We start from the raw sequence: 16067 nt of genomic DNA on the forward strand, positions 1-16067 counted from the left end.
CACAGACAAACACACACACACACACACACACACACTGACATGAGCATGTCCACACACAGACACAGACACACAGACACACATAGACACACACACACACAGACACACACACAGACACACACACACACTGACATGAGCATGCCCCCCCACACACATTATACACACACTATAACATGGAGTGAAAACATTAAGAACACTCTCAGTATAATATCCTTTACAGAACATGAAAGACACAAGCAATGCTACTTATTTTAAAATACTCATGTGGATGGTGTTTTTAAATAAGCAAAGGAACTAGGAACATAGTTCACCAATAGAACGATGACTAGCTGGCCCAAGGCTCTGCATTTAATCTCTAGTTCTTAGATAGATAGAAAGGTAGATGAGATAGATAGACAGAAAGACAGACAGACGTATGATAGGCAGATAGGCAACAGAAACCCTAAACTCAGAGTAGTGTTTACATTTTGACAAAGTGGGAGAGGAGGAAGGGGACACAGGCTGGGGCTCCAGTGTAGCCACAATGTGACCTCGAGGAGACAGGAATTTTTACTCTGTGTGTGTGTGTGTGTGTGTGTGTGTGTGATGAGCTTTTAAAGACAAGGGCTTGTTGATAAATTGGAATGATGATTTTTAATATTATGAAGCATGAAATTACTATTGCTGTGGTGGTTCAGATAGGAAACACACATTTTTTTGCGAGCCCAGCTTTGCTCTGCCACAACCAAGAAGAATGGCAAATGAGACAGATTTTGGTGACACATACACACTGCACAATGGGCTCCAGTGGGATCAGCTCCAGAACTGAGCTAATGGTTCCTCGGAATTCTCTTCTTACGTTAGTGACTTTTAAAGACAGAGTCTCACGTAGCCCAGGCTGGTCTCAATCTTATTACATAGCCGAGGGTGACTCATGTAGCCCAGGTTGTCCTCAGTCTGACTACATAGCTGAGGATGACTCCTAATCTTGCTGCCCCTACTTCCTAATTGCTAGGGTTATAAGTGTGCTCCACTATAGCCATCCAAATCCCACATCCTAGGAAACCAGGCTCAGAGCGTTCATGTTTCCTAACATCTACCACCTGGCCATAGAAGGGAGAGAACTGTCCAGTTGCACTTCCTTGTCCCCTAGCTGGCCTCCAACGGCATCCTGAAAGGTCTCTATACTCCAGACCCTTGACTGTCAGTCCAGATCACCCAGTTATAGAGTCTGTCCCAGGCGACAGATCTTACTCAAGTCAGGATGTCAAGCCTCAGACCCACAGGAGGTACAGCAGGGGAAACCCCAGAGAGAAGGCGCTCATCGCTGCATGGCTGTGACCCCCAAATATGGCTGATGGTGGGGAAATTCCTAAGCAAATGTAGGGACTAACACAAGCCTGGGAGCAGGGCGACTCTAAGATCTGCATGTCCCAGGCAGCTCTGCCACAATCAACTTGTCTAGCACTGGAATGGTTTGATGAGAAGAGAGAGATTTTGTGGTTTATTAGAATCCTTTGTTTTCTCTTGTAAAGTTGTTTATATGCATATGAGTTGAATAGAGATAAGCAGAGGTTCAGATGTAAGAAGAAAAGATGTTGTTCACAGAGGCTCCTGGGTACTGTTTACCAACTCCTCCCTGTCTCCACAGACATAGAGGTCAGAAGTCCATCTTTATGATCCAGGACCAATATGTGGCGCCAGGGCAGCTCCTGTGGTACTGGGATGGTTGCCAGGCCCACAACTGTTCCTTCCTCAGAAATGGGAGGTGGATGCAGAAGTCTGGTAGGAGAACAGGCATGGATCCCCAAAGCAGCCCTTCCCAGGCCTTCCAGGAGGAGAGGACCTTGTGTTACGTAGCTCTAAGAGAAAAACCTGGCTTATAAACTCTTACTCAGGTGTCCTCAGGCTATAGCCCCTGTATCCTTCCTTTAGGCTAGCTAGCTCTGTAGCCCTGGCCAAGCATGCAGTTGTCAGGGTCCTATAAACCGCATCCTCACACATCATCTTAGTTAACTCAGTCTCTTCACAAACTCAGTCTTGACCAAGAACTCTGAACATGAGCCCAACAGAGGCAAAAAGAGGCCAAATTCCAGTCCCGGCTGGTGGTCTCATGTCAAAGTACATTTATTTCCCACCTCCCACTGCTCACCCGCAAGCTTCCAGACCTTTCCTGCCAGCCCCTCCCTCTCTCCTCCAAGACCCTGCCTGGGTTGAGAGAGTCAGGAACACATTTCCTAGGAAGCTGCATTCAGAACCGTCTGTCCCTGGTGGGATCCACACCTCATCGCTTCTCTGAGCAGAACAAAGGGTATGAAGATGACATGCCATGCTTTATCACCAGGCCTTGGTACAGCAGGAAGAGCAGTTCTGTATGGTGAGAGCTTCTGTGGCCTGTAACCAGCTGTTACTGTTTAGTGTGACCCGAAGCACCAGGTAATAGTGAGATGCCAGATAGACAAAGTCAGAGCCAGCTCAATGCGGTCAGAAGGAGAGAAGCTGGTTGGATTCCTCATATGACACCACTCAGTGGGTCTGACCCCAAGTCTGTTCTCTATGGATACATCTGCTCTCACCCTGGTACCCTGGGTTTCTGGCCCAGAAGATACTAGAGAAAGCTTACGCTGCTGAGGTCCCTCAGAAGTGCCTGGAGCACAGACCCTATGGTTCCTGGGTCAGGACTTTTTCCTTTCTGATTCAAATGTTGAACAGCTCAATTTTATGTAATTCATGCACATGGTCCTACATTCTGATGATATGAAAAGAAATAGAAAAGTACATCTCTTGATAATATCCTTGGCCTGAAATCAGGGTGTAAAACCTGCAGAGAGAACCTGCAGAGACAGGCTGTCCCTTTGTCAGCGCGAGAGCCCTTAAGGATGAGTTAAGATCTGCAGATGAAGCTTCTCAGGCTGTCGGTGCCAGAAAGCTCTCTGATATCCATGGAGACAACTTTCTAAGGACACAACAGCAGTTACTAGATGCTGGAGCTCAGGAGGTTTTAGGTCTTACTCCTGCTCTGGGGCCTTTGCTGCTGTGCCAAAATAGCTTTTCACTAGAATTAACATCATTTAAAACGTTAACGAGTCTGAGGTCGGGGAGATAGTTCAGTGGTGATCACATAGCACAGCAAAATGTGATCTCAAGAAACCATATAAAGCTGGTCGTGGTGATGCATGCCTGTATCCTCAGTGCTGGAGAGGATGAAGACAGTGAGCTCTAAGTTCAGTGAGAAACCTTGACTCTAAATAATAATGTAGTCAGGTTGGAGAGATGCTTAGCAGTTAAAAACACACACCCTTTGTTCTTGCAGAGGATCTAAGTTTGGTTCCTACCACACCCATACTTGGAGGCTCACAACCACCTATAACTCTAGTTCCAGGGAATTCAACACCTTTTATGGCCTCCATGGTCATCTATACATGCATGTGCATACATATATGCACAATAGTAATAATAATAATGATGATAATAATACTAAAAAATTTAAAAGGTAGATAATTTTAGAAAGCAACACCTTAACACGTTAACTTCCAGCCTTCAGGCATATGTGCACAAGCAAGTATAACATACATACACATATACACTTAATGCACACATAAGTACACACCAAACAAACAAAAGACCTTATAGGTATCCCTAAGGAAAATAAAAGATGGAAGTCCATGAGACAGATGGCATGTTTGGGTCACATTTCCACAAGAAGGCCTGTGGTTCTTCCTGTAGACACACTCTAAGGATGAATTGCCTATGTGAGAGCTTTTCCCTGCAGTCTGAAAGGGAGGAACTGCTTCTCAACTGTGGGAAGAATGACTGACGGCCACGTGAGAACAGCAAAGTCTCCAGCACCTACATCCTCACCGCAGACGCAGAACACACTGATGTAAAATGTAGAACCATTGGTGTAAGGCTTACACACATTCTCAGTGGACACAGTACATCTGCCAAAGTCTAAAAGAGAGTGGTCATTGGTAGTTGGGGACACCGGAAAAATCCTGAATCGTATGTGCATTATACGTTCAAAATACAAACAAAAATTAAAACATTAGCCATCCCTTATTTTAAAAAAATGAAAAAGCCATGAAATCAGTAAAGCTCTTCCCAGCTCCTCTGGGGGGTCGCAGGATCCTGGCTTTCAGTGCCATGTTTCTGGGGTCACAGAAGATACATGGCGCCATTCTCTGTGCTCCTTCCTTTGAAGTAGGCTCATCTTGTCTCCAGCATTTCCTCCTAGGGCTGATATGGAAGATGATTAAGGTTTTGTTTCTGATCAATATAGTCCCCAAGCCTCGCCCCTTGGCAGCCACTGCAGGGTTGCATCTAACCCAGGAGCATATAAAAAGGGGCCACATCCTGCTCTGAGAATGATTCTGGCAGTGCCTTTGGCATTAGACTAGAGTCTTGACAGGGCTGCAGAGAGAGGTAGCAGGACCATGGACTCCAGGAATGGTGAGTGGGTAGAACCATCACAGTGGTACTTCGGCCTTCTGGGCACCTGCTGGGGTCCAGCCCTCTGATCCAGCCACTTGCCTCAAGGCATGGTGCCTGGGCCATTGTCCTCTTACCTAATCCATGGCTTGCTGTCTTGTTCATTGGAGAAAACCAAACTTTCAGATACATAGGAATTCTGAAATTCCCCCAAATACTTGCAAGAATAAGAATGGCTGATCACTTTTCACTTGCACTCCCTCACGCCGACCACATTAGCTTTTGTGGGGGCCAGTTAGTGCTCTCTGCAACCTGGCACCACACGCCATGCAGCCTTGTTCTGGATACAGAGCCATGGGTCAGGCAAGGAATGACTGCTTTGGAGTTCTGCAAAGGGGTGTAGTTCGAGTGACACACTGAATGAAAAATATAATTCTGCGTAGCTCCTAGGCCACAGAGACTCTTCAGATGGCTGAATGCTTGTCCACATCCAAAAGAGGAGTACAGCAGGGCCAGGGACCTGGTAAAGGCTGTGCTTGCTGGGAGGATCTGCCGGTCAGAGAGACGGTTCCAGTTGAAGTTTGCATACGTAGCAGTGTATCTTTGGGGTTTCTCAGACATAATAAAAAGACAAGTCTATGAAAGTGCTTTGCAAATGACTAAGGACAACTGTGCTGGATGATTTTATGTCAACTTGACACAGGCTAGATTCATCTAAGAGGGAGGAAACTACAAGTGAGAACATGTCCCCCTTGTAGGCAAGCCTGTATGGCATTTTCTTAATTAGTGATGGATGGGGAGAGCCCAGCCCATTGTGGGTGGGGCTATCAATGATCAGGCAGTCCTGGGGTCTATAAGAAATCAGGCTGAGCAAGCCATGAGGGGCAAGCCAGTAAACAGCACTCCTCCACAGCCTCTGTATCAGCTCCTGCCTTCCGGTTCCTGTGAGGTTTGAGTTCCTGCCTTGGCTTCCCTCAGTAGACTATGACTGGGGATATATATGTAAGCCAAATAAACACTTTCCTTTGAAAGCTGCTTTGGTTATGGTGTTTCATCACAGCAATAGGAACCTTAACTAAGGAGCTGGAGAGTTGGCTCAGTGGTTAAGAGCACTGACTGCTCTTCCAGAGGACCCCAGCACCCACATGGCAGCTCACCACCACTGTAACTCCAGCTCCAGGGGGTCAGACATCCTCATAGATATACATGTAGGCAAGACACCAATGCACATGAAATAAAAAAAAAAAAGTGAATCATGAAAAAAAGAAACCTTAACCAAGAAAACCACTTGAAAAAGTATGGAGTTTCCTGGTCCAGCCAGCATGATGAGGGGAGAAATCCTCAGGCAAATGGCAAAAGACTGCAAGCTCAGGGTCACCAGTGATGGAGCAGTGTGAGGAGGGCCTAACACACTTGACATGTCCTCTCTGGTGACTGAGGACTTTCAGCATGGTGAGAGAATGAGCCATTTCCTTAGGAACAACAACAACAACATCACAAACAGTAACAAGTAATAACTGGTCACTGCAAAAACTAGCCCTCATGGGTGCATGGCTCCAGTCCCTTCTCCAGAAGCAGGCATTACAGAGTGTCTCAGCAGTTGCATCTGCCATAGATAAATGCTTGCTTGTTACAGTAACAGAAGGTTTCTCCTCCGGTGTTTTCAATCCTCTTTCTAGAACCTTTCCTGACACTTCCTTTCTCTGCACCCCAGTAGGTCTTGGAACTGGAGTTATAGACTGTTGTGAGTTGTCATGTGGGTGTCAGGAATTAAACTCTGATCTACAAGAGCAGCTAGAGCTCTTAACTGCTGAGCCATCTCTTCAGCTCCTTTCACTCTATATTTAATTTCAAGAACTACTTTAATTTTAGAAGTTATTTTAAGTATTTCTGGTAAATATTTTTAAAATTTTTTCATTTAAATTTTTTTTATTTTATATGTATGTATGTCTTTGCATGTATGTCTTTGCATGACTTGTGTGCCTGGTGCCCAAGGAGGCCAGAAGATGGCGTCTGATCCCCTGGGACTGAGATTACAGATGGTTGTGAACCACCATGTGGGTGTTGAAAATCGAACCTGAGTCCTTGGAAAAGCAAGTGTCCTGAACCACTGAGCTATGTCTATAGCTCCTCCTCCCACAGCCTTTTTAAATTCCTTATGTCCCTAGCGTATTTAAACTTAGATATGCCATCGTTCAAAGCCTCTTAACATACTTTCTTTTGGGGTGGATGTGGGGTGACACAATTTGAGAATCTGTAGCCCTGGTCTGGAACTCACTTTGGCAGCCCAGGCTGACCTCAACTTGCCACCCTTCCGAGTGTGGAGATTACTGAACGAGCTGCCATGCCTGCTTTTAATCTTTGATTTCTTTGGAGAGAATACTGGGACCTTTTCTGTGGAAATCCTGTAAAACCGTGGCTGAAAATGAGTTCCTTTGATGAGGATTGATGTTTGTGCTCTAAATCAGTGACAACTCTTTGGCCTGTGTGCCTAGGACAACAGTTTATACTCCCAATGTGAAGAGGTCCCAGCCCTCTGCAAGAAGAGGTAAGATTTGGAGAGCTTAAAAATTTCTGTGTTCAGTGGAACTCCTGTGCCTACAGCAGTTCTATAAAGACTCAAGGAATGCCCAGTGGCCTCAGAGGGGCACTGAGCACAATGTCTTAGTTAGGATTTCTGTCTCTGTGATGAAATACCATGACTGAAAGCAACTTAGGAAGAAATGTGTTTATTTCAGCCTACAGCTTTCACTCAGAGAAGTCAGTGCAGGATCCTGGAGACAAGAGCTGATGCAGAGGCCATGGAGGAGTGCTACTTACTAGCATGCTCCTTGTGGCTTGCCCCTACTGCTTTCTTATAACACCTAAGGCCATAAGCCCAGGGGTATCACTGCCCATAGTTAATGTGGATCTCCCACACCAGCCACTGATCAGGAAAGCACCCTATGTGGGACTCACTCATGACCCTCTGAGCTTCAAAGGACTTGGCAAACCTACTTCTCTGTCTACCATCCATAGCACGTGCAGTTTGTTCTAGGTTCAAGCCAACTCTACCCCACAGCTGCCACTGTTTTGTGTGGCTCTCCCATGTACTCACATCCAAAATGCTCTGGTGCCCAGTGCAACTGAGCTCAACTCTCACCAATAGCTTCTCCTGGGTTCTCTTCATGGACTCGAACCCTGCCACATGGCCCAAACCTCAACTTCTCTCCATGACCTCTTCAGTTCTGGGGTTTTCACTACTACTGAGACTAACTACGTCTTCCCCAGTGGCATGCCTCAGCTGAGCTCCATGGCCCATTCATGCCTTCAAAACCATGGGAGACTCTTAAACTGTCAGGCTCAACTGCCAGCCTGAGATGCAGCTTTCGTCCCTCGGACCACAGGTTCAGTGTACTGCCCCTGAGGAAATGTTCCCAGGTTTGTGATCCTCAGCGATGCTGGTCTCTTCTTAACTGCTGCTTCTCTCTCAGCTCCAGCTAACCAGCATTGACTATCCCAGTAAAACAAGTTTTTCTTTGGTGTTTCTGATCTCCTGTTAATCTTCAGCCCCAGGCAAGGAGTGGAGGAAGCTCAGGTTGTATCTCTGGAGTCTGCAGAAACTCATCCTGAATGCTGGGAGCCCTTTGGAGCTGGGGAAACCCCTGTACCTTGGGTCATTTCACCTCACCATACAATTGCAGTTGAAGCCAGTGCTTCCCAAGGGGTTCTGGATCCACAGAAGCAGTGATTCTAGAGAAACCTCTTCTCATCACCTGGGTGGCCTATTAACCCAGGCTCTCTTAGACATCTAAGACACTGCTGTCTTCCTTCAACAGTCACTGGGGGACAGACATTCTCCAACTTAACCTCAGGTCCATGTGATCCACCTGGTCCCTTCACATCAATTTAGAAGTGCATCTCAATAGGTTTGATAACTCACCCAGGTGTTTCCAGTATGTGCCATGGCAGCATGGCACATTGGAACTGAGAACTGAGCCTCTATCCGGTTCTAACTGATACAAGACAGAGAAACTCCTACTACACCTTAGGCTCGGGGATCACAGAGGAAGAGGGATTGTTAAGATTCTAAGAGCCAGAGAAGCAAAAGTTAGCTGTGAAGTTTCCTACAAATATCAGAAGCTAGACCCATGAAGTCTCAGCAGTGTGACTGCCTAAACAGGGCTTGAACAAGAATAAACACCAAGGGCCATGTCCATGTGGATAGAGAGAAGCTCACGAGGCCTCAACGCCATAGGAAGAACTACAGGCAACTAAAGAATGCTGGAGAACAGGCGAAACAGTCTTCCCCAGGGAAGAGCACACCAATTATACCAACTGGTCAGCCCTGAAAAGATATACATATGGATAACATTCCATGGACCAAGCAGGTTGTATGAGAGAGAGAGAGAGAGAGAGAGAGAGAGAGACTGCACCCAGAAAGGACGAGGCATTTCCTTCACCAGTTGAGCTCCTAGGCAGAAGCAAACTAGAGAAGGGACTCAGTGGGAAGAGGATGCTGATTCCCTCCACGCTGCCCTGGGCCCCTTCACTGGATCATAGGAGTTCTTGGAGCCACAACTGTTTGGATAAAAAGGCCGAGTCTGGCAACTTTATAGTCTACCATCCTCTTTGGGGTGTGAACTCCCACCTCATGGTGTTGTCTCATTTGCAGTAGTCCAACAGCTGGGCTGACAGAGATGGAGAGCAGTCAAACGCCCCCCCCCACACACACACACACACTCCTCGATAGCATCCAGGAACCAGTTTACAGACCTGGGAGGGTGAGCAGTAGGGACACCTCTTAGCAGCTACTGGTGGGAGTGCCCAGCAGGGTTATGACTTCCATCTGTCAGCTCGGTCCTCCATATCTTGTGAGGACAATATGCACACAACCAATTTAAAGAAAGGAGACTGTCTTAGTTAGAGTTCCCATTGCTGTGAAGAGACATTATGACCATGGCAACTCTTATAAATGAAAACATTTCATTGGGGCTGGCTTACAGTTTCAGAGGTTAGTTAGTTATTATCATGACAGCATGTGGGCCGACGTGGTGCTGGAGCCGGATCTGAGAGTTCTACATCTTCATCCAAGGGCAGCAGAAGTGATTGTGTGCAACACTGGGCATAGCTTGAGCATATGAGACTTTAAAGCCCACTGACTGACGTAGTGACATACTTCCTCCAACAAGATCACACCTCCCAATAGTGGCCCACTCCCTATGGGTCAACCATTCAAACATATAAATTCATTCCTATTCAAGTCACCACAGACACCAAATCTCAGATTATCATGGCACCCAGGGATAGGACAAGGATCCCCCTCTTCCCCTCCCTGAGCTGTCGGTTAGGCGTTAACCTTGTTTGTGTCTTCCCACTGTGTGCTAACAGTGCTTATCATTTATGCTGTGAATATGGAGAGAATGCTGAATTCTGCTGCTCACCACACGGCCCAGTACCAGACCAAGAAGCTCGTGCTGAGGCGTGGACAGATATTCACTCTGAAGGTGATAGTGAACCGACCTCTCCAACCTCAGGACGAACTGAAGGTGACATTCACTTCCGGTGAGGCCCCAGCCCCAGCCCCAGCCCCAGGAGCAGGAGGGAGGGTTGGACCAAAGGTTTATAAATGTGCGATGACCAAGAGTGACTTTGATCCCAAGACCTTAGCTTCCCCATGCTGAGTACGGTCTGAGAGCTGCATTAATCACTGATGCTGCAGTTGGTCAAACCCTTGGCCAAGCAGCGGAGATAGCCAGGGAAAAGTCAGAGCAGACTGAGGGATCTGGAACATGTTGTAGAGATGACCTGCAGGACTGTTTGCTGACACCGTAGCTCGGTGGGCTTGAGGTAAATCATAATAGCAATCAAAACCTGAGGGGCTGAGGAGATACTCTAGTCAGTGATTCCTGTCACACAGCAGAAGGCCCTGAGATTGTGTCCCCAGTCACCCATGTGAAAACCAAGAAGTACGGTGCTTATTTGGTGGAGCTGTAGACAGCCTGATCCTAGAACTCACAGACCAGTCAGCATAGGCTAATTGGTGAGCTCCAAGTTGAGTGAGAGGGCTTGTTTCAAAAAAACAAAAACAAAACAAAACAAAACAAAAAGATGTCGAGTGACTAGGAAAACCTTCAATGTTGACCTCTGGCATACACACACACACACACACACACACACACACATACACGTACACATACCCACATACTGCATTTTGGCAGGAAGATCATTAGTTTAATTCATGTTGTAGTGACTATACTAGGCAGGGCTAAACAATTTAACAAAACAGATAGAGACATGCAAAAGGTGCTAGGGTTATAGGCAAGGATATAGATGGGGTAGCCTTGCCTAATTTGAACAAACTGCAACCCAGATAGCCAAGGTGGAGGAAGACCATGAGTCCTGTCAAGGCAGAGGGACCAACCAACAATTGAGGGCTGCACACCAGGAGCTGTGAAGGAGTGGTAGGTAGGCAAAGATGCCATACTGGGGTTGGTGTCAAGACTCACTTTCCTATTGGTGTTTCCAGGACAGAGATACCCACCCTACATGGTGGAGCTTGATCCGATGACATCCTACCGTTCTAAGGGATGGCAGGTGAAAATTGCCAAACAGTCTGGCATAGAGGTGAGGACCATAGTGTTGGGGTACTGTCTGGTGGTTTTTGAATAGTTCTCTGACTCAACTGAGAATCTCCTGTTTACCCCTTCCTGGCTGTCCAATTGTGTAATGATGCTTCCTACCCATAGCCATGGCTCTGGGTACATCAGATCCCTTTTGCTTACCCATAAGCACACAGTGACTCTGACTAGACAGATGGCTTGCATAGCTCTTGTTTTCATTTATATTCACTGGAGGAAATAAACAGAGGAAAATGAATAAGAGTAATCCATCGGAGCCAGAGTGGTGCGTGCCTTTCTTTCCTGCCCTCTCTGGAGACAGAGGCAGGAAGATTTTTGTGAGTTCCTGACCAGCCTGGTTGGTCTGCAGTGAGTTCCAGGATAGCCAGGGCTATAGAGACCCTGACTCAAAGAGAGAGGGTAGAGGAGAAACAGAGTCAGAGGGATAGAGACAGGAGAGAGGGAAGGAGAGGAGAGATGGAGGGGTGGAGGGAGGGAGAGCAGAAGGAAAGAAGAAAAAAATAACATGTCTTCCCACAAGCACAGCTGTCCATTCTTCCCTCAGAGGTTTCTGCTGTGTTTAAACTCAAATGAAGATGGAGATGCATGGCTTCTCATCCCCTTCTCTTAGCAAAACTTGACAACTTTACTGATGTTCCTTTGTTTAGTGGTTGCTCAAGTGCATGGGCTGGTGATAGCTTCTTTGACGTTCTTTGTAAAGCTGATTTGTCTATATTTCCACTGTTGGAAACCCACTACCAACTATCACCACCTCTTAGCTAGATCTCTGAACTGGTTATGGGCTACTTCCTGTAGGACACAGCCTACAGATCCCATTGCTAGGTTAATTCCAAGATTTAAAAACAGCAATGATTTTCTAGTTTTCCAAAAGCAGAATTTGTAGTTGGCAAATGAGTAAGTGGACCTGGTCCTCAGCCCCCCCCTCAGTTTCCCCCATACCTCTGTCCCCCTGGTTCTCACCCCCTCAGTTTCCCCCATACCTCTGTTCCCCTGGTTCTCTGCCCCCCTCAATTTTCCCCCTTACCCCTGTACTGCTGGTTCTCAGCCCCCCTCAATTTTCCCTATACCTCTGTCCCCCTGGTTCTCAGCCCCCCTCAGTTTCCCCTGTACCCCTGGTTCTCAACCCCCCTCAGTTTCCCCCACACTCCTGCATCCCTGGTCCTCAGCCCCCCTCAGTTTCCCCCATACCTCTGTACCCCTGGTTCTCAGCCCCCCTCAGTTTCCCCCACACTCCTGCATCCCTGGTCCTCAGCCCCCCTCAGTTTCCCCCACACCTCTGTCACCCTGATCCTCAGTCCCCCTCAGTTTCTCTCACTTCTCTCCATTCCTTTCCTTCTGGCCATAATCAAAGCTCCCATTTCCAATTTGTAGCCACATTTTGTGTTTTCAGGCATTCATGACAGCTCTCTAGGAGAAGGCCTTAGGTTCATTCTCCTTCTCTAAGAACCTCAGTTTTGATTTTGGAGCTGGTGGGAATGGCACCTGTGCAGAGGTGAAAATTGGGTAGGAATGGGCTAAATTTCTTCACACAAAAGGCACTGTTTAACTTTTTTTTAATTTAAAATTGTTTATTTATTAAAATTGTTTATTTTTAACAACACCCATAAAGGAAGTGAATTGTAAATTTCCATGGGGAGGATATGTGTGTATCAAGTGTGTGTGTGTCTGTGTGTGTGTCTGTGTGTGTGTCTGTGTGTGTGTCTGTGTGTGTGTGTCTGTGTGGTGTGTATCAAGTGTGTGTGTGTGTGTGTGAGCCGAGTGCTCGAGGCACTGGGCCCCATGGATCTGGTGTTACAGGTAGCTGTGAGCAGCCTTACTTGGGTTCTGGGAGTTGAACTCAGATTCTCTATGAGAGCAATTTGGATCTTTAACCAATGAACCATCTCTCCAGCCTGCTGCTATTTAAAAAAAAAAAAAATCAAGTATATGAACACCTATGTAGGGCCTGTGCAGGCCAGGGATCCTAGCATTACCTATGCCATGGCAGGCTGAGCTTCCTGTGTTGCTTGGTAATGAATGCTGTTGAGGGACACACGGGAAAGGTCTTAGTAGCCCAGAGTTCTGCCACCTAAGTACTGGGGAGGGACTTTGTCCCCACTGTCTTGTTGGTGCTCAGGAATACTTTCTCATGGAACAGATCCTAATCAAGACAGCCACGTGTCACTATGGGTTGTGGTGGGGACATCTTACCTTCCAGGAGGCTTCATCTCCTTCTTACTGCCTTGAGTATGTGTTACTCATTTAATTCGCACAACCACTCCAGGGAGATGGGAAGGGGGTTAGCAAGTTTTTAAGCAAGGAGACCGATGAACATGAGAAAATAAGAAAGTAGCAACACCATTCAGCTAGTAGAAGACAGAGCTAGCGTTAGAACTGGCTGCCATTGTTCCTAAAAGACACCTTCTAGTCACAAGTATCCTGTAGATTTGGAAGACAATGGATTGTGTGGCAATGATGGGAAATAAAATTCTTAGTGCTGCTGAAGCACTGTCTATGTCTTAATTTTCTGTCCAGTCACTACTTACCCTAAGGCACGGACAGCAGTCTGGGTGCCTTTGAAGATGCTCGATGAACTGCAGGACTAAAGTAGATCTAGGGCTTCCAGCGTGTAGGCAAGTGCTCTACTGTGAGCAGTATGCAGGCCCTGTAGAGAACAGGCCCTTTTCAACCACAGCCGGAGGATCTACCCTATGATCTGGGAGGTGGCGCCATCTGCACGCAGGCACGAAGAGAATAAAGCTTGGAATGAACAACACCTATGAGCTGTAGACCCAAGTTTGTCTGTCACTCTGGGGGACTTGCTAGACCTTCCTGCCTGGTGGGTTGTCGGATCTGTTCACACTGGGGTAGCCCTGATTGCTGGTCTGAGCCCAGAGAGAACGATCTGTTGGGGCTGATGATTCTTCTTGAAGGCTTCAGAGGTTTCAGAGCTGAGTCAGGAAAGAGGGAGTGTACCATGTCTTGTGCTTCATGCAGGTTATTCTGAATGTCATCAGTGCTGCTGACGCCGTAGTGGGAAAGTACAAGATGAGGGTGAACGAGTATAAAGCTGGACTATTCTACCTTCTCTTCAATCCGTGGTGCTCAGGTAAGTAGGAGTTCAGTTCTGCTGTGGGATGTGTCCCTTTCATGTACAGGCCTTGTGTGACTCCACAAGATGTACCCATGCTTGCACCGGGTTTGCAGTGCAGAGTCCCTGAGCCCTTCTTTGTTCCTTGATATTCTCCAACCAGCTGAAAGACATGACCAGGCACAGTTAGTGTATGCCTAGAAGATCCTCTGGTGGCCAAGCCCACGGACCCATGTCTCTTCTGCCTTTTCAGCTTATCCTCACTGCCCTGCCAAACCCAGCCAGCGTCTGCTTCTAGCCCTGTTCAGAGTCTTCTGGGAGCCATTGTAACTCCTTCCTTCACAACTCTAGGGTGGGACTTGAATTTTAACAGTGGCTCCTCTCATCTGCAAATGTGGCTCTTCTGCCACCTTATTCCTCCCTGTGGCTACCCTTGAGATGTCACTCAAGAATACCTTTTAGTTCAATTTTTTATTAATATTTTAATTTTAAATTAATCTTGCTCAGTCTTTGTTAGTTCTCTGAGAGCTTTGTCAATATGGTTGGATAATATTAACCTTCCTACTCCAACTTCCTCCAGATCCCCCACACATGCCTTCCCTATCCATCCAAATGTGTCCTCCATTTTTTTAAAAAAAAAAAAATACACCAGTGTTGCTCCAGAAACTCTGGACCTGAGACATGTACTCTGATCTTACCTCACACTTGCCCCGCAGCCTTGTTTGTTTAACTCTAACACTTAAATTAGTGTGTGCTCATGTGTGTGTGTGTGTATGCACGTGAGTGCAAGTATACATGTGCATGTGTGTGAGTGTGCACACATTCATGAATGTGCATGTGTGTGTATATGGAATTGGAGTTATGGATGGTTGCAAGCCACTCTGTGGATGCTGGGAATGGAACTTGGGGCCTCTGCAAGAACAAGTGCTCTTAACTGTGGAGCCATCTCTCCAGCTCTTGGAATCTTTCTTTTATTAAGGGCTTCTGATTTACTTAATGACAATTTTGATCATGTTCACATTTCACCACAGTTTTCCAGTGAATGAGCCTTACATCTGGTTCAAGATGTACTTTGGAAGTTCTTCATTTTTCTCTTTATTTTTGCTTTTGAGACAGAGTCATTCTGTGTAGCCCTGGCTGTCCTAGAACCCTCAGTGTAAACTGGGCTGGCCTCAGAGTTCTAGGGAACCACGTGCCTCAGCCTCCCAAGTGCTGGGGGCAAGGCATGACCCACTGCATCTGGGTCTTTGTATTTTCCACGTACAATGTATTGCTGTGATCCTTTCTGCTTCCTGTGTCCATGCCCCCTACATGTGTTGTCCCAACCTTATGGTATACCTGCCTCTGTCTCAGGGGTGGCCAGTAACATGTGTGTGTGGTCTTGCTCCAGACGACAGTGTCTTCATGGCTAGTGAGGAAGAACGAGCAGAGTACATCCTTAATGACACTGGATACATGTACATGGGTTTCGCCAAACAAATTAAAGAGAAGCCCTGGACCTTTGGTCAGGTAATACAGATTGTCTTCTTGTGGCTGCACCAGGCACACTTGATAAACCACTTCTTTCTTAGTGGCTATCAAACAAAGGCTGTGGAGGAAAGTGGGTTCACCTCAGCTGAAACACTAGCCTCACAAGTGTGAAACTGGCCTGAAAGGACTAAGCTCCACAGACCCTGCTCTCCAGTAATGCTTATCACAAGATACACAGACCAGGTTTGCTGGTGCATACCTGTAATATAAGTACAAGAGAGGTTGAATCTGAAGTCAGCATAGGGTAAGTGGTAACAATTTGTCTCAATATACCTATATGAGCCAGGTGCCTTTAATCCCAGCACTCATAGGCAGATAGATCTCTATGAGAATGAGTCTAAGACAGCTGAGGCTACATAGACCCAGTTTCAATAAAGCAACAAAACTAATAAGACCTAAGATAAACAAACACCAAGTGGAGAGGGGGAGGAACAAAAAAGGAA

The 16067-nt window shown here is 46.7% G+C and overlaps 1 protein-coding gene across 1 annotated transcript in view; it reads left to right on the forward strand.

The window, feature by feature from the left end:
• Positions 1 to 4340: 4340 nt before the first annotated feature.
• Positions 4341 to 16067, forward strand: part of Tgm4 (transglutaminase 4) — a 32811-nt gene continuing 21084 nt past the window's right edge. Inside the window, exons 1-5 of the mRNA XM_021172316.2 lie at positions 4341 to 4425; positions 9775 to 9948; positions 10913 to 11010; positions 14001 to 14112; positions 15485 to 15603. Of these exons, the coding sequence (XP_021027975.1) occupies positions 4410 to 4425; positions 9775 to 9948; positions 10913 to 11010; positions 14001 to 14112; positions 15485 to 15603 (519 nt within the window). The 5' untranslated portion in view covers positions 4341 to 4409. The remainder of the gene's footprint in view (positions 4426 to 9774; positions 9949 to 10912; positions 11011 to 14000; positions 14113 to 15484; positions 15604 to 16067) is intronic.

Source organism: Mus caroli, chromosome 9, assembly GCF_900094665.2.
Source record: "Mus caroli chromosome 9, CAROLI_EIJ_v1.1, whole genome shotgun sequence".
Lineage (NCBI taxonomy): Eukaryota > Metazoa > Chordata > Mammalia > Rodentia > Muridae > Mus > Mus caroli.